Raw genomic sequence first — 26,767 nt, forward strand, 5'->3', positions numbered from 1 at the left:
TTCCCCTTTCTTCCTCCCTTCCTCCCTCTTGTCTCCGCCCCCCCCCCCCCCCTTCTCTCTTTTCCTTTCCGATTCAACAGAAGAAGGTACCTTCTCTTGTACTCTCCGTGATTTGTTAGCCAGGCCTGTCCTGAACAGGCGTGGCTCCAGTCTCCGCCTGGCTTCCCCCGAGGGACACGCCCTCTGCTCTTATCACTGCCATAAATCCCTCTAAAGACCCCTAATCACAGATTAATGGGGCTGTAGATAGGGAGTGCCTTACTGTGCTTGGCCGGCCTTATCACAAATCCATATTCCATATCTGTTCCAAATCTCAGCTGGAAAACTGGACACCCTGACCCAGGGTGTGATTATATGGCACCTCAGCTTTAGCATCTGTATTAATAGGACCTTGAATGACATTGAGTTACATTCAAATTCACTTCTGTTCGTTGATACCTATCCATCCAGGTGTAATGGTGCAGCATTGTCAAGTTTCTTTATTATGCAATGAAATGGACACACTATCCACAGCCCAGCCTCAGTGGGCCACTCTGATGAACAGATCTAAAGTGCTTCATCACCTTCTCCCTTGTGATTTTCCCTAAAGAGCAGTGAGAGAGGCCAGGTAAATTCCTGGACCAGACTTTGATAATGCAGTCTTTTCATCCCGTTTGTCCGCTGCTCCCCATTTTAATATTTGCCCATCTTTTTATTGACTTTTTCAGAACAGTTTATTAATTAGTCATATAAAATGATGTCAAATATGATGTTGCCTGTGGCTGTATGAGAGCCTCTATTTGCAGAGGGCAACCCTGCTCTGTTGGAGGGATAACCCTTACTCCAGCATCACTGACCCTGCTTGTCTTTTTCCTTGTCCTAAGGCTACTCAGAGTCAAAGTTCTAGTTTCAAGGAGCCCATGATGTCGTGACAGCTGGCCAACAGCCACTAACCGTAATGTTGCCTCATTTGGGTAAAAAAGGGGCAAACATCAACTCTAGCCAATCAGCACCCAGCATCTATAATCAGTGTAGTTGCATCCATTTGTAGCAGACTGCTATAATCTCCTTGTTATTAGATGAAAAATGATACTGGACAATATTCTCTATGATGGACCACTAATGCAATTGTAGTTCATCAATTTGGAAAGGCTTGCAATTTAAGATGCACAACATGATGTCCAAATGTCCCAAGTTAATACGTTTTTGTAAAATATCAGCTTCCCTTATCACTCTCGGCTCAGTTGTGTTCTTATTGGCTAAAAATAAACAGTTGATACTCTTGTCTTCAAATATGTATGAAGTGTAAAATCTGGTTAAATTTGAATTCAGTATAACACGAATACAATACGAATGTTGAGTGAGTCACTTGGGCTTTGCAGTTATAATCTGCTACTCTGCTGTATTTTAATGAGATGGCAGTGAAGGATGCTGTTTGGTGAAATATAGATTCTTATCAAATCATTTTGCATGGTGAAAATCAAGTTTAGCTCAGAGGCACAGAGGGATCAATATGTAGCTGCTGGTCTTAATGCTAATCTGCAGTGTATGCTAACTGATCCAGTGGCCAGCAGAACGACCTTGGCTTTTTGAAAACAACCACAAATCTCATGGTCATGCCCCATCCATCTGTGATTGGAGAGCAAGGGAGAGAGTTGGCAAACACCCCAGAGGTCTGAAAAAAACCCACACAAATACTGTGAGCACACGGGTCAGTATCTGGTTTTGGCCCCTTGTGATGACTGTATGTGTCAGTCTGGAGGTTTTTCCAAATAAGTGAGCTTGTTGTTGCTGTCAGTCTCTCGTAGTTTGTTGTTCATTATTGCGATTGGTTTTAACAGAGAGGGAGAGAAAAGTTGCGGAGAACTGTTGGATTTTTTTTAAATTACCTCCTCAGTGAGCAAAGACTCCCCCAAGCACAGCGTAGCACTGTACACAAGTTTGTGTGTGAGTGAGTGAGTGAGTAAATTAGAAACACAGAGCGCTCCAGCAGGCGGGAGGGTTAAGGGAGACGCAGATCTTGCCTGAGGCACCAATCGATCAGATCCTTGCTGTAGAACTCCCAGGTTCCCTTTGGTGAGGCTGTGTATTGCATTAGCTCATCTCCCATTCTCTGTCTGGAAGTAACAAAGAGAGGGAGAGGGGAAAAGGGCGAAGGAGGAGAGGGTGGTTGAAAGCAGCGGAGGAGAAAGAAGGGCAGCACTTTGAAATAAAATGAGCGTTGGATGACTGCAAGCAAAGCGAGAAAGAGATTTGGAACAGCTGGGCTCAGTAGTAATGCGTCTACTCGGCTCCTGTCCTGTTTTTTTTTTTTCCACATTTGGACGTTATGGGTTACTGTAGTAAAAGATTTTGTTAAAAGCATGCATCTGTAGAGAGGGGATGACAGAATAAACCACCACACTGCCTGCCTCTTTTTTCCCCTGATGTGAGGTAATGGTGCTGAAGTAAACAGTGTCACTGTCAGTGTCTGCAGGGATCATTGCAGCTAACTCTCACACACACACACACACACACGCGTACACATATGTAAACACACCATAAATGTATTCTGGGACAAGACAGCATCAAATCAATATGTAATGGATACATACTGATAATAATTAAATTCTAAAAACAGTTCTTATGATGTAGTCACGATGCATTTATTAATAGACCTTTTATGAACTGTTGCACCTGTATCTGTGAATATTTATTTACACGCTTCCTACTCAGTGTGATACTCTAAGCACAGTGTGCAGATATGTTTCAAAGCAAGCCAGATTGGGTTTTGAACAGATTTCTACAATTCAGCATAATTAGAGCTTTTCTTTGCTTTTTAAATCAGATAGCCCAAAGCTGGATTGATAAAGATTAAAATAAAGGAAATGTCTTTATAGGAGACTGTAAGTTATTAAAATTTATTTATTTATAAAAAAAACATGCAATTACTCAAATATATCTACTGTATTACCAACAAACTTAAATGTTGGAAACGGTAAACAGTTTGCAGAAAAGAATGGATAAAAAAGCAGATTGAAATTAACCCACAGATAATTAGTAGTACTGCAGGCTTTAAGAAACCTGATAAAGTGCTAATGCTAACCCATGGTCTCCAGACCTTCCTGCTCAGACCTAGCCGGTGTTCTGTGCTCCCGCTGCATTTTGAACATGTTGAATCCATCGTATACAGTAAACAGCTGCTGATCAAACATAGCACTGCCTACCACACTGTGCTGCTCGCAGTAGGCTTCTCCTGAATAGTTAATGGCTCCCCTATAAAAACCACAACTTCAGACCCTTTTGAAATGATAGGGGAACTCTGTAAATCAGGAAGGGAATGGGTAAAAGGAGAGAGCAGCAGAGCATCTTCAAAGAACTCTTTAATAAAACATATTAGTCTGGTGATGGTAGAGCTAGCGGGTGTAAGTGGAAATAGTGAGGAGAGAGAGCTGAGGTTGCTCCTGCAGACTACCTTCAGTAAATTCTGGATATTCAAAAGACTTTGACATTTGTAAGAAATACAAATTGAAGTTAATTAGCAATGTGATGGTTAAGACATTTAATGTCTCTTTTCTCTATTTTTTCACACAATTAAATTCACTGTCAGAGGCCAGGCTAAGTTATTTGATCTTAAATCTTACCCCTACATTCGTTCCATTATTCTGTCAAATCTTATTTTTCAAGGCTGCAGATTAAGACAAAAGAAATAGCCAAAGCATTTTCACAGCAAGACTGAGGTACAACAGAAGCAATACCAGGATTGTTCTGGTCTATTTCTTTCTTTTTTTTTTTATCAGTATCTCTTAAATTCCCGTAATGACCCTTTGCCAATATTTTTCAATATGCATGTAGTGTTTATGCCATAACAATACATATTCTACCTGCTCTGGCTATCTAACAAAAATGAATTCTTATAAGGATATGGAATAGGACCATGTTAATATGCTATATAGTTACAATGCCTTTTGTAATTGTAGCATTAATATGTTGAAGAAACAGAAATGTTTCTGGGAAAATGTCTTCCCAAAATCTTGACAAAGTAAGAGAATATGTGTTTGTAAAATTTCAAGATTTTCAAAAAAAAAAAAATATATATATATATATAATATATATATTTTAATAAAATAAAACATATATTTTTGTAAGTAGTTATTAAAAGAGTACACATGATGGTGATGTCCTCCGTAGCACCAGTAGATTTATTAGAAGCCGTTGACCACACTACACACATGTGGTGGAGTTATTAATCTTTCCACAGAGCTGTCACTAATTATGCTGACTTTACTTAAAAATCTGTGGTGACCACAAGAAGATGCCTCCTCAGCACCAGATTTCCAGGGTTGCAGAGGATGGGTGGAGGGCACAGACATCAGGCAGTGTGGCAAGTCCACGGAGCACTGCCTAAATTAATTGCAGGCCTGGGCCTCCAATTAGACCTGACTCTTTTTAATTGGCGCTGAATGAGCTCCAAAGGCCTATGTGCTGGAAGATGGCAGGAAGGAAATAACTCACTCTCACAGACACACAAAGCATTTCCATCCACCAAATCCCACCCTTCAGGAATTAACAACAGGAAACTAATTTGCATGTAAAGCAGGTTTGATAGCCACAGCTGACTAGTCAGAGAGCAATAATAATGACCATAGATACCACAGGGGTATTAATTCCACCCCCTGCCGCCACTGGGAGCAGTGTTTTTGGCTGCTCCCTTTCTTCAGTTCTATAATCTTGCTGCATTTCCTTTTAATCACAAAGCTACGTGGCACATCCGTATCATATCTCTCATCTCTTAATTTCCTTCTACCTTCAAGGTGTGTCAAACTCTTATTTACTCTGGCTTCTTTCTTCATCTTTTTTGCTCTTTCATCTGAAATGACAGAGTTACAAAGCTGGTGCCACGCTGTGCTTCAATGAAGGTGGTGTTTCCGTAATTAAAGGCTAACCCCCCGTACACAGATGGGTCGTTTATTTGGTCTACCATTTTACTACTTATTACCACCTTATCTGTTGATGCTAAGAAAAGACTGTGTTTTAGTTTCAAATTATAATCTTTGCATTCGCATACTTTGTGTATACTTTAGACACAATTATGACAATGCATCTAAACTTTCTGGAAGAAATCTGGAAGACATATACGCATAGAAGTGAAAAACAGATGCGTTCAAGTAACATTCTACCAATAACCTGGCCAGCTGCAAAAACGCAGCAAAATTCCCAATCAAATAAATAAAAAAAATGTATCAAATAGTTAAATGTTTGCCAACATGCAATAAAATAGTATAAAAAACATGAGCCTTGTTTCTTGTTTATAGAGATTGTTTGGTTGTGTTAAATCCATCTAAAAACCATAATTTTGTTAAAACTTAAACTTTTTTTTCTTCCTAGGATCTCGTCTGCGTCAAGAGGACACCCCACCCCGGATTGTGGAGCACCCATCTGACCTGATTGTATCTAAGGGGGAGCCGGCCACTCTCAACTGTAAAGCTGAGGGTCGGCCGACCCCGACAGTGGAGTGGTACAAAGATGGAGAGCGAGTGGAAACGGACAGGGACAATCCTCGTTCTCAGCGTATGCTGCTGCCCAGTGGTTCCCTTTTCTTCTTACGCATCGTCCATGGAAGAAGGAGCAAACCTGATGAAGGTTCCTACGTCTGTGTTGCCCGCAACTACCTGGGGGAGGCAGTGAGCCACAATGCCTCACTGGAAGTAGCCCGTAAGTGCAGCATGTCTCAATATTTTTTTCCCTTGGCCTCTATGTTGTGTTTGAACAGATGAGTTTGGGTTGAGGTGGTGCTGAAAAGCAGGCTCTAGTTTCTTCCACTGTTTCTACACTCAATGTGTTCATTGAGTTGGATAATCTCTCAGGAGATGGGCAGGATGTGTTTGGCCCAGCGACCCCTTCAAGCCTTGGGGGCCCTGGGGGAGAAGTGGCCTGATCCTTCCAGGGTGAGCGCTCCTCTAAAGAGCCCTTGGTAGGTGGTCAATCGCTACAATGAGAACAAAACCCTTTATGTTTGCCTCTGCGTCTGCTTTTTGTCAAGGACAAGAGAGCTATAAATAGTAGGTTTATATGAAAGAAATGCGGTCATTGCACCCGTGTTTGATAATCTATTTAGACATTATTTTAAAGACGTATCACAGATACAATAGATTCTATCGTCTGTTAAAGTCCCACAGTGACAGACTGGCTTTGGTGTAGAGGACATTTATGCTTTACTTTAACATCCAGGGGTTGAAGACATGTTAGCAAGGCTGGTATTTGGCACTCTGCAGGTTTGTAATGTAAGAAGAGTAAACAAGGTCTTTCTGTTTTTGAGAGTGGCCTCTACCGGTGTTGACAAATTTGTTCCCATGATGCTTTAAGAGCGGCTTTCATTGGTGAGGTCAGCTTCTCAGATATATTATCTCTTTAGTCTCTCGACTTGCTGAGAGTAGAGGAGTAGCAAAGCTCAGATATCACTGCTCCCCTAGCGTGCCCAGAGGCTGTCACCAAGCTGTTCACTGTAATCTAATCAAGATGGGGAACGAAAGTGTTGTGCGTGCGTGTGTGTGTGTAAGTATGTGTGTGTCATCTCTGTATTAAAAGATGCCTGCATTCATACACACACGTCTAAACATACCAGGGCATCCGTCAGGTACCTGTGTTGTGATGAAAAAATTGAATGCATTTTTTAGTTTTCAAGGTTTCTTTTTTGTTGACTCTGATCTAATATCTTGTCACAAAGAAAAAAAAAATAAAATGGATGAGATTGATTTCTGAATTGATAAATGTTGAAAGGTTTAAAAGACCGTGTGACGAAATACTCTATATTTAGATTTTAGTAGCCAGTAGCCAGACCTTTAACAGCTAAGCTCCATATTTAATAAGCTAGATGGTTCATGCTGCCAGCACTTGTACGCATTTCCACTGTAGCTGAAGTATAAATTATGCAAATTGAAAGTGCAACAAGTCCTTAATATCTGTTTAGCTTCACCATGTTATTCTGACCTTTAGATAATGGCTTCATAACCCGTTGACCACAGCTTTGAGGAATCTGGCGTTTGTTTATGCTCACTTGTTCTGAACAGCACAATGTTCAAACCTTTTCCCCTAAATCTACTACTTATGGAGCTGAAGTAAACCAATTTCCCCAATAGTAGCAGATACGGTATACCAAGGTTATTTCTGAGGTAGTTTTTTTTTTTCATGTAAGAAAACAAGACAGTTGGCAGGACTTGTGAGGACCAGAGTTCAGAGCCCCATTGGCTCACACTCAAGTTTTGGCTGCTGTTTCTGTATAAAGTTCAAACAGACCCATAATGACAAGCCAACATGCTCCGGGCCTCGCTCTCTCCTCTACTCACTAAGTGGGTGTCTCTTTACTCCCTTCTCTGCAACTCAGTCCCAACTATGTATAATTATATTGTTTAAGCAACCAGTATGGACCTCTGCTGGAGAGAAAGGTTGAAGAAATAATAATAATGGCAATTTAGATTTCTTCACAGGGGAGTGGGAACAACCAATAAGCCATTAATCTGACTCATTGCTGTTAGTGTTCCTTGATTTCTATTGAGGGTAAGTTTCACACAGATTTTAAAGTTTTTTAAAAAACATGACTTTTGGCTGTTTTACCCCGATTTTTGGTAAACCTAAGTTCTTGCTTTACAAAAAAGCCCCAAAGCAGGAAGTCATGGTTTCTGTTGTGTTTTCTTTGACTTGCTCTCTTTTGCTAACTGTTTCACTTTGAGAGCTAAGGCACAGCTCTTTGGAAAAATTATTTGGAAGTCTGGATTTAACAATTTCCCCTACTTACCAATGATTGTTAGCATAATCCAAGTTTCAACAAGTTTTGTTTTGCCAGGGTAAAATATGCCTACCCCATTTGTTTGGTTTATCATTATCCACATTTACAGTACAGCCCACAATCTTTCTATCACAGACTCTTAACCTAAAGCCTAAGCCAAAGCACTTATTGTGAGTCATGTTGGCCTTATGTATTTAAATAAGCTAAAACAAGCCTTTTTGGTATAATTAATGAGTTCTTTGAGTCAGACATGTCAACTCAACAAAACTTGAACTTCCTTAGTGGTTTACTGCTATATAATAGATCGCTGATGACTGAAACATTCGCAATACTCCTTGTTTTTTTCATTCAGTTATATGGATTCCCAACTACAAAAACAAATGTATTTTCCTATTTACAGGTACACTGTTTGTGTTCATTTGTTTGCATTTGACTATCTATGGGCAAATAGTTGTCTTTTTTTACTTTTTCCATTTTTCCATTTAGTGACATATGTTACATTAAGAAAGCTAAATGTTGTTGGAAATCTGTCCATATCTAGGTGATTTAAAGTTCATACTAAATGTTGGAAATCGGTCCATATCTAGGTGATTTAAAGTTCATCACATTACTTTTTTAACAAAATGACAAATATTGTTTGGAGGCCTAAGTCAACTTAAGGTAGTAAATTTTGCTAACTTTATATTTAATCTCCCAATAATAGTTTCTACAGTATGTTAAGTGTACAGTATGTAAATGCACAGTAGTTTTCTGTGACACAGCATGTGTGCACTTTTCACTTCTCTCTCTGTTATAAAAGTCACTGTAGTTTCACCCACTGTTCCATGCGATGCCCAGAGAGGCTCTATGAATAGCTCATTTTCCCTTTTCCTGGCTGCAGTGATAGTAAAGTGAGGTAATGGACGGAGCACCGATCCACTTGAGCGGGCGATAACCTCAGGGCCTGCTGTCTAGTGGCCCGGCTGACTGCATCTCACTGACCGCACAGGGTTGGCTGCACATCTCAGATGCTGATACTTCTTTCTCCAGGGGAGGGCTTTGCTCTTTGCAGCCACAAACAGCAGAAGAAATTAAATAATGACCTGAATTTGGTCCACTTTGTTTATCTTAGTTCTGCCATGTTTATCTGTAGCTGTCGTCGATTTTGAGGCTCCTGTGAAATCCCCGCCATCACCACATGGAGCCAGCTGTCTTCTTTGACTCAGATTAGCAGGGGAGGTTCAGGGCGTCGGATGTGTTGAAGCAGCCACGGTTCATCCTGACGGATTTGGGGCCATTCTTCAGGGTCATCTGCAGAGCGCAGGACAGTTGGCTGGCATGCGCCACCCTTAAGGCACAACCTCTAGCGCCACCTCCCACTGATCCATGGATTGGCCTGTCTCTCTTGAAGGAAATCCCTTGTACAACATCTGTTGGCTCTCAAAGACCTGGGGGTCTTTTTGCAGTTGAACTCCTCCCAAACTAAACCCTCTTCTTCTACTTCTTTGTAACACATAACATCTGAGTTCGCTCAATCTCACATATCTTTTTTTTTTCCTTCTCATGTCTGCGACTGCTTCCAAATTTTCAGACGGCTGCATCCTTCTTTTTCTGTTTGGTTAATATTAAAAAGATCCCAACCTTTAATACACTATGAAGTGAAGTCAGTGATGAAGTGAGTTGCGGACAAAACTAAAGCAAACGCCAAAATGGACTAATGGAAAAAAAAAAAAAAAACAGGACAGCTTAAACTGACTGTATTTTCAGTGAGCACGCTGGCTAGCAGCCAGGAGAGTGGAGGCGGCGAGTGTAACGGCACTGTGGAAGTTATTTGTCTCAGGAAGGTTCAGAGCAAATTGGTGAAAATGGCACAGCCAGGGTCTGCTTCATGAGTCAACACGCAGCAGAGGCGTGGGCTCCACACCACAGACTCTGCTTGGCCTCCACTCTAATTTGTTTTATGTTGGAATGTAGACTCTATCCACAATCTCAAAGCCCAGCGGTTTGTGTGGCTGTCAAAGTTGAACTCTGTTTGCTATGAAAACTCTGCAATACACAAGTGAAAAAAATAGTTTCAGCATGCTGCTGGTGGTGTGTGATTCTGGTCTACACTTTTTCTTGTCTCCTTTTTTGGTCTCTCTTTAAATTAACAGCTGTGTTCAGCTACAAATTACTCTGCCTTCAGCTCACAACTTTTAACTAGCTTGGACGGAACTGTTGCTGTGAAGGGTATGGATTTTTATGTAGCTTTTTAACCAACAGATTTTTAACATGCATGCATTTAGTGTGTGGTAGTTTTTGACCTTGTCCACATTGCACTCCAGGCTCTTTGCATAAATCAATGCCATGCATGTAATTAAACCTGGGGTATCTATTTGCTTCTGCTCAATACAGAATAGATTATTTAAGTACAGAATTTCTGTGATACTCAATAAGGCTATATCCACACCCCTGTGTTTTTATTGAAACATGAAAACATCCTGCAGCAGGATATACCTGACAAACCTAACACCATTTCTGTTTTTAGTATAAATAGTTTTATTTATACTCTCTTTTCTAGTTATGCTCACAAAGCCCATTATCTCTACACACACTTCATCCATCAGTGAAGTAGATACAGACTTAAAGGTCTGTATCATAAGCAGTATATAAGAAGATAGAAGCAAGTTATCCACCATTGTTACTCCTGAAGGGAGCAGCTGAAAACACTAAGACCTTGAAAAAATATTATACCGTCATCATAGTAAGTCAATACATAAATATGGACTGTCAACACAAACTCAGCTAACACTAACTCACAGCCTCTTTCGCAACCCTTCTCGGTCTGTTAAAAGATTCCCTATTTTATACTTTTCACCATGTGATATATCTCCTTCGGAGAACATTCCACAACTGTGCACTCACTCGCATAGGACAGGATCCATTTCCTGTTTACTGTTGCCTGCTGCTCTTGTTGTTGTTACCTGAATAATTTCACCAGGTTTGACTTAATACTCACAAATCAAATTTTGGCATATGTCACCATATACTGTAAAAGGGTCAGAGGACCCATCAACACTTCTGTAGTGACGGCAGCCTGGAGTGAAGGGAAATCAGACGAATGTCAAAATAACGTTGTGGTTTCAAAGGCATGGCCTTTTAGCAGAACACACAAGAATTAAATTGTACAGGATTGATGCTCAGAGTTTGTGACATAGACTAAGAACATGCTGTCCAGTGCCATACATTTTTATTGTATGCCTTTTATATATCATAGTGGCCTTATAAAAAACAGACAGCCAGATGAAGCAAAATATGCTGAGCTTACTCTGGCATCTTTCTCTCTCTCTTAATGGCTCCCTATGCAGCCGTGTATGAAACGGCTTGTTGCTGAGATGAAGACGCCGACGTACGGACTCCACCATTAGGACATTCCTTTGCTTATGCGAAACTGTATAATTTAAGATTTTCCATTTACACTAGACATAGCCTAAACCCTGTTTATCATTCCATGATAGAAAATGATCCAAAATGCATATAGATGTTTTTTTGGTCTTGAGTGCCGCATAAAACTATCTGGTATTTTTAGACTTGTCCAAAAACATTCACACATCCACAGTTAGAAGAGCTCCGATGTCCCAGCATAGTGAGTGTGATAGGCTTTAATCACCAAGTGGTTGTCTAGAGGAGATAAGATGCAGCGTGTCAGCTCTTGAGTCCAGTGGCCGTCTGTCTGGACGTACACTTATAGTACAGCGCCTTCTGTACACTTTAAAAAAACCTTGTCTCTACCTTACAGTTGTGTGTAAATTATAAATTATTTGTTGTGGGTTTTTGTTGTTTTTAACAGGTGGTATAAACCCCTGGAAATCCATGAAGGCCTTGCAAGTGGACCCAGGTCTTGTACCTTAAGTCTCAGTATGATAAACAATCCCTTGTAAGTTTTGAGATAAGACATAAGCTTTTGTAATTTCATATTTCCGTAAGAGTGCATTTTTCAGTGTAACACACATGAATGATATAATATGAGCCTTTTGCTATCTGACAGTTACTGCCCATAATAAGCAGACTAAAAATATATCACACTATAAAATAGCAGTCACTAGGTTGTATCTGAGTCGGAAAAACCAAAACAAGTCAAAAAACTTACCAAGGAGATTTTTTAATATATTTTTTTTTTGCATGTTTGGCTTCGATCCATGTTTGATAAATGCTCTCGCTGCTAAGCTGTGTGTCAGCACTGGTGAGAACCAGCTGAACGTATACTGCTAACTCTAATCTCCACTTCTTCTGCAGAGACTTAGGTATTACTCTTGTTGTGAGGTATAATCTCCCCCTGGTCTGAGTCTCTGCCACAGCTAGAGAAGCTGCATGTAGTGAGTGCTTACGTGTCTGTGAGGTTTATGTCCATGTGTGCCTCGCTCTGGTGTCTGGTCATATGATGAGATGTTCTGCACTGTGGACATGCTCTGGTTATTAAACCTACGTTAAGCCTTTCCTTGAAACCTTCTATCATGCGCCTTAATCCTAGACGATGGAGCTGGCAAGGATTAGGGGGATTGAAGAGTGAAACTTCAGGGATTTTTGGGCCAACATTTTGGCAAAGTTAGAAAAATGTGCTCAAAGGGCAGACCTTCAAATTAAACTGACTCTGAGCACATCTTGTGATGACCTGGCTGACTGCCTTTTTTTTTTTTTACCTTATCCTCAATGTTTACTTCCAGGAGAGAAACCACCAATTCACGGCCCACTGATACTTTTTCAGGTATCCTGTCTAGTCAAGTCTCAGACAGATCCAGGCATCCAGCAGCTGCAGAGTGAAATGGCAAAATAGATAATACATTAAAGTTTTTTAAACAGTAAAATGTCTAGTCACAACACTGTACTTTTAAAACAATATTTTGACAGTGCTTAAGGATGGTTTCAGTTTGTGTTACATCAAGCAATTGGGAATTAAATGTCTTTGTGTTACATCAAGCAATTGGGAATTTTCTCTCCAGGGTTTCCTAATGCTAATGCAGTTAGAACAGGATCACGGCTATTTGTCATAGTGTTTGGGTGGAATTAGTGGTTCCACAGTAGCAACTAACAGACAGGTACTGTGTCTATGCAGGATTAATGAACATCAAAGTCATAAAACAGTCTTTATCAGATATATATTTACCCTCTCAGCAGCTCATCTCTTTTTCCATCTTTTCCCACTCTGTTCTTCTTTCTTTGTTGCCATCTCAGGTGTATTGATAGACACAGAAGGGTTAAGGAAAGAAAAATAAAACCTCTGTAAAGGAGATAGTATGAAAGAATCAGAGAACTAAAAAAGGCACCTGAAATTTTATCGGTGTTGTAGCATGTTTCTGAGCCTGGAGCGTGACTGGCAGGAAGAGCTGGGGAAGTCAGCAGCAGACCAAAACACTGATAATGATCTGCCTTGCGCTATCTGACTACAAATGATATGCAGCCTGCTGACGGTGGATAGTCACAACCCTGCCATCAGTCAATGACAAACGCAAACAGAGTATGTGTGATGGCATTCAATTGTCATCTAATTGTCCTTGGTTGCTGTGGAAGCTAATCTGATCATTAAGGCGACAATTGGGAGAAAATTAGTTTCCCTCTTGTCATGTCAGTGGTTCCAAGAGGAGTCTTGAAATAGAGGCGCTAGGAATGAGAGTTGAAGCTCATTGTCGTGCTGTAATTCCCATGCAGGCTCTCAGTTGTCCTGAGCTTCCGATATATGCAAACCATCCATCTCTGGGCCTTGTAAATTTAGCACACAAGCACACTATTGCATTACAAATAAAGGCCTTGGCTTTTTGACCCCGCATTAGTCTGACTAACAAGGGGACACAAAAAAAAAGAACCAACATTAACAAACAAACACTAATATTTGAAAGAATACAGGTAGTATTTAGAAAGGCCAGTTCTAATATCTGTCTCATTTCATTAGCTTGCATCCTGCAGTTTACGCACCTCAGGCTCCGCTACATGTGTGGTGAACATAATTAGCCTCAGTGGAGTGTATGTAAACACATACAACTGTCTAATTAGGACCAAAAAGACGAAGGGTAGCTCGAGTGTGCGGTGAAAGGATCACATACACCCTCACCTCCTCTTTGTCACTGCTTGACCTTTCCGAACAGGGTGGGGCAAGGACACAAAGGCATCTCCATGTAACCATATACTGCAAAGAGTCGGATAAAAGACAGACAGGGAGACATCATGTGTAAAAGGAGAAAAGTAGAGAGGACCCATTGAAAATTCAAACAGTACTCAGTGTTGCTGTGGGTAAGTTTGAAATAACTGACAACTGAGTCACAGAGGCCCGGTATTGTGTGACCATAGTGCTGCTGCTGTTACGCTCGAGGGTGACATTTCTATTTTCTCTTCCAGACCCCCTTTCTCTTCCCCTGCCAGGCTGTGGTATCAGATTCTAATCTGTCAGTGGTGCCTCAGCTCCATTTAGAACATTGGCTCCCATCTGATCGATGGGACAGAAAGCCTTTCAGTCACCAGGTGGAACATGACTACTTCTTTTTTCAGGAGTATTTAACACCGCCAGAGATAATCGAGCATTATTGCTGTAACAATATGCATGTGCTCTGGTTTACGTTTCTTGAAGATAATTACCACTGGTTATTTATTTGTAAAATATACTTTTGGGCTAGTTCAAAGGGTTAGTTCAAAATATGAACAGTTTATTTAAGAATATGATTAACTAATGTGAAATTGTTGCTGATTAAATGACTTGTTTCGCGCTCTACTCTAATTCTTCACTGGTGCATTTTATTTCCTGGATTTTTTTCATTTGCGCATTCTCTGACCATTGCAGAACTCATCGCTATTCCAAGGACGGGACGCAATGCTCTCTAGGAACCTGCTCCATCTGGTTCTGACAGATCACTGTGCTGTTCTCACCTCTACTCTGTGATTAATATCTCACCCTCTTTTTTCCTTTGTGTCAGATCTTTCCTGTAGCCACAGTGTGCTTTCTGACGTATGAGGATAAAAATGACAAAGTCTGACTTCATTTCAGCTACTTTATTAATTTACACATTAACACAACACTTCCCACGTGATATATTCCATCACTTAATTAGCCAGTGTCACAGACTTGTAATTGTGAGTTAGTCTTCTCACTTAGAGAGAAAAAAAGTCTGCTTCAATATCCTTAGCCGATGACTAGATATGGCCTAATTAGAATTTCAGACCCTGTTTGGTTTTTCCATGCATGCCAGTGTTCATACTGTGGCAGCAGATGATGTCAGGACATGGACCTTGCGTCCATTTTTTGTTTTGTCCTGCCAATGGGATTAGGGGAGAGTGCCGACTCTGCAGGTGAAGCCATAAGTTAATTTACCCCACTGTTTGGAGCCATAATAGCTTATTGATTGCATGACAGAAACGCACGAGGCATTATGGAAGGGCACAGTGAGGGGAGAGAATAAGTTAATCATGGCACAGGGTGTTGCCTTCATTTAATCACATTACCCTGGGTTCACCACTGTCATGTAAATTCACTTTCAGCCTCAGAGGATTTTGAGTTCCGCATAAGAAGGTATCCTGCTAAGTCAAAGAAAGCTTCTTTAGTTGTTGTGTGGCCTGCCCAGAATACACTGTCCTGCTCATTCGTATATGATGTAGTCTGCGGTATGTGTATATATATATATATATATGCTAAAGTTATCTGAAAAACATTAGCACTAGCCTCTAAATGTATCCTATAACAAGCTTTGTTAGTCTTAGCTGTGTATGAAATGTGGGTGGTTGGTTTGTGTGTGTGTATGTGTGTACAGTAGCTCTGTACCTGACAGACATTGCACTAATTTGATATAAAACAACGGCTTAAAGTGCTCACTGCTGCTCCACATGAGCTCAAGGACAGCAGCCGTCCTGAGTAGCCCTTAAAGTTTTCATCTGCCAGAACTAACTGTACTGTCATTAGTTCAACATTTTGCCAGCGTGTCACATTGGCTTGTTTTTACACTGAGAGCAGCAAAACTGGCTGCTGTAGGGGTTGGACTTTGCCCATGAGTGTGCCTGGCTTTTTTCATCCAGTCTGCACCCAAACACTCAGCCGACCAGAAACAAAACAACTGCACACTGAGATGTCAGGCGAAAGACTGAGATGATGTAAACACAGAGACAAAGACATGTCAGCTTTGCACTCCTTAAACATATCCCTGCACAGTGCTGGGGGAGAGTGGGCGGGGGGGGGGGGTACAGTCAACAAAATGTAACAATGTTGGCCAGGCAAAAATAATGCTAAATCTAATTTCTGACAGTTGGACCAAGACACTTATAATAAAAAGATTAGAGTCAGGTTACGCCTGCACATATATTTGAATCATTAGATATTTGGAATGTCACAATTGGCATTCTGGGATTTGACCAAAAATTGACGGAGTAACAGATGAGTTTGTGTTTTGTAGTGATTGAAATATTTCACAGCTGCAACATCTGGATAAACGGTTCCTCTTTTACCCAAATCTAAACCTCATCAAGACTCATCCCTTGGAGGAATGCAGGTGTAGCATTCTCTCCCATCAGAGAAGCCTTGATGTGATTCAAATTAATGGCATGGAATGGAATCTGCTGCTTTGTGATCAAATGCGCAGAAGGGAGAGATGGGAAGGAACAACAAACACATGGACAAATAGTCAAAGGGAAAATAGTGGACGAGCTTCCATTGAGCGTGGGATGAGAGAAGGAGGCTGAGGCTCCAGTTGGACTAAGAGTCTGTCTTGGCTCATGACAGGGAAGATAAGGGGACAGGTGGTGTTCTGTTCCCTCAAAGATCTCCGACAGCTGGCAACTCTCTTGCTTTAAGCACCCTGCCACGGAGTGTGTCCCTGAGAGTGTGTGTATGCATGTTTGTGTGACATTTGTTTATAGGAGCGTGTGTGTTTAGAGGTATGTGTGCCTGTGTTTGGTTGGTTCTTTCAGCACTTACTAGCTAAAACATTCTTTTATTTGTTTCTTTTAATTTTTAACCACTGTCTTTGAAATGGCCTTGTGGCACTGGGCTTTTTTCTACCAGTCTGCTCTGCTTGTAGACTTGTCTTCTTGTCTTTTAGGCCTGGTGTGTGTAGCAATAATGTGTGAAAGCATAACAGGTTGATTCCTGTTCTGATGCACTCAAAATTTAAGGAGTGGTCTGCTCATGTTACTCAGTGTAATGTTTCTTTTTTCTTTCCTTTTGTAATTACTTTGCCTCTGTCAAAGTGTTCAAAACCCAATGAATCAAGTTTGATCAGTTCATGTGACATTCATCTGTTTTGTGTTGGGGAAAAAAAGTGAAGAACGTGAAGAACTTACCTTCCTTATTAACACAGATTGCCCTACAAAGTGGATGCCAAATGCACAAACAAGCCACAAATACAGGGATCCAAGTACACTGTGTGTTGACCCGGCAGGCTAAAGTGTCAGTATACTTCGGGGTGGATGTGTGTTCTTTACTGTGTTGGCTTTGGGCTTGCTCCACAACCAGATCTGTGTTTGATCGGGCTGTGTAAGTTTGGCCACTAAGAAGAGCCTGTGTCATCTAGCTGGCAGGCTGCTTTTGTTTGCAGAAAAGGGGAAAAGAGGAGGTACTAAATGGACCAGAGGCTGTTATTTGCTTTGGGCAAACAGACACTGTCCTTAGTGGCACAGCACTCAGTGGTGGCCTGACAGCTGGTCGTCATCCCTCTATGCTGCAGAGTTTGTTCAGAAGTTGCTCTTTAATGTAATTCATGCTCTTAAGCACTTTCTGTCCATCGTGCTTGGGTTGAGGCTTAAGATAAAGATTTCCCTGCAGCACAACCTTCGCTCGACACAAAGGGAATCTATTACTCGGTGCGTTATTGATTGATGTCAACTGATATAATGTGTCCTTTTTTCATCTGTTCCTCCACTGGTCTCTTTGAAGTTGTGGTGATTCTTTTCACCTTCCCACCTTCAATAGAACAGCTTGCCTGAACTCAATCCATTGATGTTTCACGCCACAGAGGTCACCTTCACCCCGGTATCCTCTCTGCAGACACGGAAGACATAGTTTTTCTTATGCAAAAAAAAAATTACTGACAGCTAGCTCCAACTCAGTATGCTGCCTAGATGCTTTACTTCCTGTGTGTCAAATGTTCAAAAAAGAAAACCTATAGCCTCCACCACCTATAAATCAATATGTATTGCTAATTTGATCAGCTCTTAGTGCCGATTGGTGCTGTAATATGATGATGATTATGATTTCAAATCTCTACTACTTCTACTTCTACTTATTTTCACATTAAAAAAAATCAAAATCATGGAGTTGCTTGACCTTCTCTCTGTATGTACATATTTAGTGTTTGTTCTTCCTGAGGCTGGGATGTGAAAACCCACAAGGGGATTTACCTTTATAACAGGTCCATGCCACATTACTTAGAAAAACGAAAGCTTTTTTTCTTCCCATCAGTTTGCTTTGCTGTGAAATAGTTTCTGCTTTGGTGCTTTCAGGCTTGAATTGTAACTTAAAATATGGTTTTCTTTAGTTCCTCACGACATGCGAATGATATACCCCGAAGCAAAGCCACATAGAGCCAGCATTGTCCACCAGACACACAGATGTTATTGTAGCAGTCCTCTTATGACTATAAATATATTCATTCTGAACATCAACTGCTATTCCTCCTGACCATGAAGTTGAAAGCAGCCTGTTACATTCACTTTGGCACGGGAGAGAAGGAAAATGTCAGCTTCTACTTTTTAGTGATGCAAAACTGTCCTTTCAAGTTTTCATATAACTAATAGCGATGTCAGATTTATGGCGCTGTGTGGTCGTCGAGCAGCTATAACTGTAACGTAAGGAAGCCTGTAAATCTGCTCGTATTTATACTTCGTGTGAACTCCTTTCACAGGGGAGAATGTTGTTTTCTCACAGGGTTAAAACAGCAGGACTTCAGATTATGATTATGCCGTGAAACAAGTGTGTGTGTGTAAGTAGGTTTACGGAAATTCCCTAGAGAGAGTAAGAGATGCAGGAACTAACTGTACCAACACCGGGACCAACTCACTTTTTTCTGTCTTGTGTGGTCTACAAATTGTCGTAGGGGTGGAGATCAGGTGAACATCAGCTGCTCACTTCAGCAGAAACAAACAATGTTGCACAGTTTTAACCAGTCAGTGTTGTAGAAAGGGTTTTGTTTTTGTTTTTTTTCTGGTTTTCCAGACATCCAGAGTGGGCGACAGAAGCTCCAGTGTCACCTGTCATTGGTGTGTTTTCTTTGACAGTTGTCGCCCAAAAGTGGGTGTGGGGTTACATTTATTGAGTTGTGGGACTGGATAAATTGTGTACTTGTGTTTTGCATTCATCCCTTCTTTTAAAACTACGTATTGTTTTTGCAAATACAATTCTTCATTATTAATTAGAAATCTTTTAGTGCAGATATTAAAGGAACACAGAAAGTTTAGAAAAGCAATGCAACTGTAGCATGATGCTACTGAGGAATATCTATTTTTCAGTGTGTGGGTCCCAAGACCAAGTGTCTGACTTTCAACCTCTGACAGGTCAGACTCCTGTAAAGTACGGATTTTTATATTGAAGGTTCTTTGGCGACTATATTTATCAGACAGCTTTGATGTGAAGTTAAAAGGCTCCCTGGTTGTTCTTGTAGCCAAGTTAAACACATGCTCACTGACCTTTTTTTTCTTTTTCTTTTACTGCAAAGGATCTCAAGTGAGTTTGTGAAACAAAGTGAGACGGATGATACCCATGAGAAAGTCTTTCAGCAGATACGTGTGCGTTTGTGTGAAGGCATGTACTTCTATGTACTTATGCATACGTGCATTTCAATATTTGTCTCTAGACAAACCCAATTAGTAGTGTCAACATACCTCTACCCATCAGGGATCTTTGGCATCACTCTGTCATGCCGACACCAGTGGCCTCTAATTGGTCATTGGAGAAAATTCAGACTGGCTCAGAAGGCTTCCAAACAGCAAGGGCACTTTATAACATTCACTCAAAGAATGCTGTTCCTGTCTGACTGTAGCTGGTGGTTGTTAATATGACTCCCATTTCTGGTTTATTTCTACGCTTTTGTTTTTTAGCTACAATGCAAATTTTGCACTGATTTAAAGTAATGTCGATGAATTATTTTTGCATCAAAAGTATATCATAGGTTTCAAAAAGCGAAATAGGAAGCGCGTTAATCTACAGCTGTAGAAACTAGCTACATGTCATCAAGGTAATAAAAGTTACTTCTATCCAGTGAGATCTTTAATAAAGTACTCACAAGTGATTCCCCAGTTTGCATTTTAAATACTCGCTGCTGTTTATGACAGCCAAATGTGTGCTGAGGAGATGTTAGCATCTGAAATAATGGGAAACGTAGCCAGGTATCGGCTCATTGACTTTTATAAGCTTGCACATGTAAATGGGGGCTGTCTGAGAAAAAGAGATATTTGAGATTTGTAGCCAAATGGCATGGTGTTAAGCAGTTGGAATCAAGGTTCCTACATCCCTTTATGAAGTAGCCAAAACCCAGAAAGGGTGTGGGATTCATCACTCTACATCTGAGACGAAGCTGCTACCGCTGCTCAGGTGGGACTGAGCATTTAAACCAATAATTCTTCCACTTGACCAGGTTTATGTCACACTGCCTTCCATTACACTCATACATACACTGACTTTTAGAACTGATATTAACCGATTAGTCCTTGTCATCTCATTATGCCCTGGAATAACACAGTAATATAATATAATAATTTATAAAAATAAAAGTACAATATGGGACACGTTTGTAGAAATACATTATTTTACAGACTAAAACACTTGTTTCCCTCAGTAGAGTGGACTCTTTACTTGACTTCTAATTTCTTCTTTCGACAACTGGTATCTGTCATTGAGTGAGGCGGGCGTCCTCAATCTCCCTTTCTCTCCATTTTTGACCCTCCCTCTCTCCCCCCGCTCCTTTTATCCTGTCTGTGTTTATCAACTTTATACTCGCTGACATTCAGTGTGGAGAGAATGCAGGTCTGGGGGGTAAAAGCTCTTTTTTTTTTTTTTTCTCCCTGAGCTCCACTCACTTCCCTACATCCAGGCCAGCAGGGAGAGACTTTTTAAGGGCTTAAAAATAATCACACAGTGTTTTCCGTGAGGGCCCTTCTAATTGAGCCTCGGCTGACCCCTGAATGCGACATTACCATCTGGTTTCAATCGCAGCAACAGATTGAAATGGGAAAAGTAGACAAGGATTCCACTTATTCTTATTTATTTATGTTTAGTTGTCCCCTGTTTTGCATAGCGCAGTAGTGGATTAGCACTCTATAGACGGGTCCACGGTGCAGGGGCCCCACTTCCCGGATACACTGAGGGGGGCCTGGAATGTGCAACACACATCTAGAACTAACGCTGTATGAGAGGTAGTATGAGCCGTCTCCAGAAAATCTATGTCTTTGCTGAGTGTGGGGGCTTTGGCCTGCGCTTTTCCCATTTTTACGATGTTTTGTACGTCCCTAAGTGTCACATTTAGTACATAAGAAGAATAGCAGCATTGAGGAGCTGCCGCTGCAGTTTGCGGAGCGTGCACGTAAACTGACTTGTGACACTGGCCAGAAAACGGACATTACTCTCAGGCCTGTGAAAAAGGGCTCTGGTAAACAAAGTTGACAGCATGCTTGTGTGCTTAGAAGTGCGTGCAGGATGCATGATCTTTGTAAGTTAAACACATGTGACATGGACACAACACTGCATTCATTTATTCCTGTTTTACATGCCGCATGCTGTCAAGCACGGTGACGGCTAACTCTGCCGTTGTATTTTAAGACTAATAGAACTAATTCACTGTGTAATTGAATGCTAGTGAAAACCGTGCCTTATGACTGAGGTTTGACCTAAAAAAACAAATCTGTATACAACTACTGCTGCCATCAGACTGGCTATTGTTCTTTCATTAAATTAATAAAAGTTTTCATTGTTTTTGTTTAAAAGACATACAGGAGTAACGATCGCACTGCGGCTGTTTTCTTAAAACATTTTTTTTTATTGGCCCAACTGTGCTCTGCTAAGGAATAGCCTTTGTGACACTGGGTTTTCCAGTCATTCTTTCACTTGTGGGGTAAAAATTTGGATTACCTTCTTCAAATTTGTAACTGCTTTTTGGCTGTTTCTGGGCTGAATGACCTCCAGCGTTTGAATTTTCTGTTGTTTTATTTTTCACCAACTACTGCAAAATGATTCTTGGCCTAACTTTTACTTTTTCTGCTAACATTTTACTTTTTTCTAACTGCTATCTGGACCAGCAGCAGTTACATCACTTTGTGTGTTTACTTGTTAAGCAGCTGAACGGTTGCTTAAATATAAAGAGAAGCAATGAGGCTGAGCTACAAAGTTGCTCTATGCTGATTTTCCCTTGTGTTATCTGACTTAATGTTCTTGAAGAAGAGCTGAAATGCTTTTGGATTTACTTACATTACTCATTATTGTAGTACATCTGTGTGCTACCTACTTGTAGTCTTAGCAGCAGAATACTTTGCCCCTGGCATTTGTTAAACATCAGAATGTCAGGAGTTAGGACAAAATCTGCTGTACCACCTTTTAAGCATCTTTTAAGTAAGATTTATCTGTAAGAACATCGACCTTTGCATTTAATGGCATTGTTTCTATGAATAAAACATGGCTTAGTGTGTCTTCATTTTATTATCAGCTCGCCCTGCATTCTATTCTAGTTTCTGTGTTAAGGACAAAATGGGAAGTGCTGCTGTTCAGTCCGAAGTTAAATGACTAAAGAAAAGAGAATATTTTCTCATGTTTTTTGGTCTTTGGAGACTCACAAAGACATGGATTCTGCTCTACTTTGAGCGTCCTAACTGAGGCACAGAAGTAGAGAAGAAACACCAAGAGGACATCAGCTGAGACGCTGGAGCTGTTGGACAAAACCCTTTAAATTAGGATGTGCTCTCTCGATGCAGTTTGTATTAGCTGCATTATTTATTTTCACTTTTCCTTTTGGGAGATAAATGGATTGCATTAATTAGTTTGTGCTTCAAATGAACCAATTTATTCTGTTTTTGTTATTTGTGTCCGATAAAGCAATGAATGAAACACCCAGGGAATAAAATAAAATGTGCTCCTTGGTGCTTTATACACAATTACCACGCGGATGTTGGCTGCAACCGGTCGATGCCGTTCAAAGTTAATCTGCAACTGCGTGTAGTGGGCTGTGTGTGCGTGTGTACTGTATGTGGGGAAATGTGTAAGTTAGTAATCTCACTGTCCCTGTGTGGGCTTTTTCACTAACATAGTGTGCAAAGAAGAGCTTTCATCTCCATTTCAACTAAATAAAATAATGTTTTGCAAAATGCCACATTTTCACCAGAGGGTTCCTGATTAAAATGACAGGCTAGAAATGTAAACGGTCCAGTGAAGATAATGGAAATTAGCCTGAAACATGTGAAAAATGCGCTCAGGTTTTCAGATTTTCTCAAGGGTAAGTAATTTTAAAGCCTTTTTTGAGTGATTCAACAATTTTCCCCTGGGAAAGCACTTCTGATTCTGATTAGACCAAAGTTAATAAAAAAGACTAGTTTCCTTCCACCAGTTTTTAAGGCATGAGGCAACCAAACTATTTTTGTGTATCTTTCATACTTACTGTATGTAATACTCTGATAAAGAACCAGTGATCAGAATAGTTCTCTTGCCATGTATGAGGAAATCAACTCGAACAATAGCATTTCTGTTTCAGTTGTTGTTCTGACTCCATAAAATGACCTTTGACTCCCATTTATTATTTAATTAAAATTTTTATAAGAAGTGGCAGTTTGAATGAAAAAAAAATTAAACGTAACAAAGCAAAGACATGAACAGCAATCATTTTGTCAATCAGCCACTCATACAAGTACAGTGAACTCAGATTTCTTTTGACACTAGGAGTAGGAGTGCCAGATAATGTGGGTCATTTTAGTGCCAGATCTTCATCTGGTAATACTGAATCATAGTATTAAATTGAATAATCCTTTACTTCTCTTCATCATCATTAATGTTTATATAAAAGAATCTGGAAATGCAAATGGATTTTTTTTCTGTCTCGGTCTCACTCATTACCAAGCAGTGGTGGGGTTGACATTTACTCCTGCTGCAGACAAAGAGCTCTGGCAAATGTATGAGAAAATGAAGGAATAGCTGGTAGGTCCAGGGCACAGGCCAGAAGGATTAACTTGAAAGGCATGGCATTGTAAACCAAATTCAAATTAATCCGTTTTTTGTGTCCCTTAATGGAACAATGGTCCTTTGCTGGGCCTCACCGAGTCACTGACACTGAGAGGAGAGACGAGCCTTCACCATATCCAACACTGTTCACACCACTGCTCTCAATTACCTGCCAGAGAAATCAAACACTTTCTTAACACTCAGAAAATGACCTAACATCATTCTCATTGGGACCAGTGGACTGAACACATTTGAATATTAATTCACATAGCAAATACACACTTCCAAAAACTGGAATTCGTATCTGCGGCATTCCCATTCCGGGTATCTTTTTAGGATTTCCATATAAAATCAGACCATTCTGTTCTACCCACCCATTGTGGGTGCAGGTTCTCCTTGTTGCCCTGACTGGGGTCGTAACTTAGTATGTGTTTTTATGCAGTAACAGTTGGACTACTTTTATTGACATTTAAACTGTCCTAACTCCAGGAGAGCACACCTTGTGTACATTAAACATCGTTTCCTGTCGTTGCCCAGCAGTAGAAAAAGACAATGCTGCCGGTGTTGTTTTCCTTCCAGCAAAAAAGCTTCAGTAATGCCTTTGTGCGTGCGCAAGTTGAACATCCTGTCCATTCATTTCTATTTTGGTGACACCTAACCAAAAGTTCTGTACTGAGAACACTGGGATTCAAATACCAAGAGGTTTCGTCAGTCTTTTAGGAGAACGCGTGACTTCTACACTAGAGCTACATTTATCTTGTGTGTCAAACAAAATTTGCTTCATGTTAATCTTTCATGCAGACTAGAGCCCAAGGCCTGACATAGTAGATAATTGAACTAGTACAATCCAGAATCAACCGATCTCACTGTCCTCACATAATCCTAAGATTTTAATCATACCATTATTTATCATTTGATCAATATTGTTTTTGTTTCCGTATCCAAAAGCCAAGTGGCCTAACTGTCATTATTGAAAGAATGTCCATCGCTGCCAGCCGTCCTCTGTGTTTCCTAATGATCCGTGCTGTTTCATGTTTTATTTCCTAAAGGCAGTTTTATGGGAACGTACGTTGTTAAATTACCATCAAATTCTTTTTGGAACGGCTCCCGTTCCTTAAGTATGTGTGTGTGTGTGGGAGGGTGTGTGTCTGTGTTTGAGTCTGGGGGGGTGTTTGTAAGCATATGTGTGTATTGCACTATGGAAGTAGGACATGAGGTCCCACTGTTACAGCTTGTTTTATTTGACACAGCTATTCATTAATTATCTCCTCTGCTCACTCGTCCTTATCGCTCATTGTTCCCTCTTTCTCTTCTTTACTTCGAGCACCTTGTCCCATGCTGTTTTAATCCCAACTCCCTGTGAAATCATTTGCCCACCCAACAGCCATGGGAATGTGTGAAAGAATAGGAGCAAAGCACACGTGGCTCCATATTGTGACGCTCACTTTTTGCCGCCCTGTGAAAAAAAACTGTTGAAAAGTTTAAGAGCTTCAGTAAGACAAACGGTGAGTGCGTGGGATAAGTTGGCCAGAAATGTTTGGATATATCACAGAAATACTTTGAATAAGGAGCGGGAGAAGGCCTGTACCTTTTTTTTTTTTTTTGAACGCACAGACACTTCCAACCTTCTGAACGCTGACTTCTTCTGCTCTACACTGTTGACGGTGGACTAAATGATCCATGACTGTGTATATGGACTGCACCTCGTCTCACTGGTCACACACACTTACTTTTATTGAATCTACAAAGTTAGCCCATACAAGTGTTGTTAGAGATGTCATTTTATTTGTAGGCATGGGCTGGCGCTAGAGTTCAAATGTGTGATTCTGTCAAAAATCTGTTTGTTATCAATGCTGTTAGAGCAGAAGTAGCAGAAAACATTTTCTTTACATGTTGGGACGTGGAGATTAAAGACAACAGACAGTAGCGAATAGTAGAGAATAGTTTGCCTTCGTCCTTTGCTTTACTAAAAAGCATTGACTTTAATAGAATCCAACACTCTACCTACTAAATTCAGTCTACATTCCAGAAATGAGGTTTAGTCCCACATGCATTTTTGTATGTAAAACCTGTGTGGATACAACATGGGTGGGTTTGTCACCACATTTTATATGGTCTGCGTGTAAATTGGTTTTGCATGGGTAAAAGGCAACCACGCATATGCTATGTCCACTCCTTATACATAGTCCATAGTATGAGGGCTTGCCGGCTAGGTTTCTTTGCAGTACTATTACTATACCAGAAATAACCCTGGTGTTGGGTAGTGTACCCAAAACAAGAACTAACACACTCAGACTTGAAAGGCACCTGCATAAACTCTCTTGATCTCAACAGTATCTATGATATCTGCTCTGATGATAAGCCTCAATTGCTTCAGTCACGGGGCTATTAATGACAGAACAAAACACAAGAACTGACAGGGATGTCTGTGACGTACAGCAAGAATGCCCGGCAGTCAGCTCTGGGATAGTGGAGCAGTTACAGACAGTGGGAGAGTTAGAGTATGCTGAAATCAGTTTGTACAACAGGGCGTGTGGGTGAAAGGTTGATATTTGCGCCCCTGCTGAGCTGTGGATGCTGTGATGAATGCTGCTGTGTTGTGTTTTACTGCCCCACGCATTCCTGTGTCTGGACTGTTTACTGTTACCACACCTCACTCCTCTGTGTTCAGCGGTAGCTTGCCAGATAGCACGTGGTGCTGTCTGTGCCAAGAACAGTACCCGGGTGAGGTTTTTGTGAACCCTTCGCTAACCCATTTTACTCTGCTGCCTGAAGTTGTCACATACCACTGCCGTAGCTTAATGGCAGTGAGCTCCAGATATTTGAAGTGTAGAAAACCAAACTGTTGCAGCTGTAGAAGGGAATCACAGGCATGTCAGAGGGGATTAAATGTTCTGTTG

The 26,767-nt window shown here is 40.7% G+C and overlaps 1 protein-coding gene across 3 annotated transcripts in view; it reads left to right on the plus strand.

Moving 5' to 3' along the window:
- LOC103378049 (roundabout homolog 1) overlaps positions 1 to 26,767 on the plus strand; it is a 222,460-nt gene that overhangs the window by 111,735 nt on the left and 83,958 nt on the right. For 2 of the 3 annotated variants that reach the window (XM_008309098.3, XM_008309101.3), the window contains one exon: positions 5,347 to 5,673. In XM_008309098.3, coding sequence (XP_008307320.1) covers positions 5,347 to 5,673 — 327 coding nt within the window. The other variant, XM_025055060.1, reaches the window with a different exon arrangement.

The sequence above is a fragment of the Cynoglossus semilaevis genome, chromosome 4, assembly GCF_000523025.1.
Source record: "Cynoglossus semilaevis isolate Cse_v1.0 chromosome 4, Cse_v1.0, whole genome shotgun sequence".
Lineage (NCBI taxonomy): Eukaryota > Metazoa > Chordata > Actinopteri > Pleuronectiformes > Cynoglossidae > Cynoglossus > Cynoglossus semilaevis.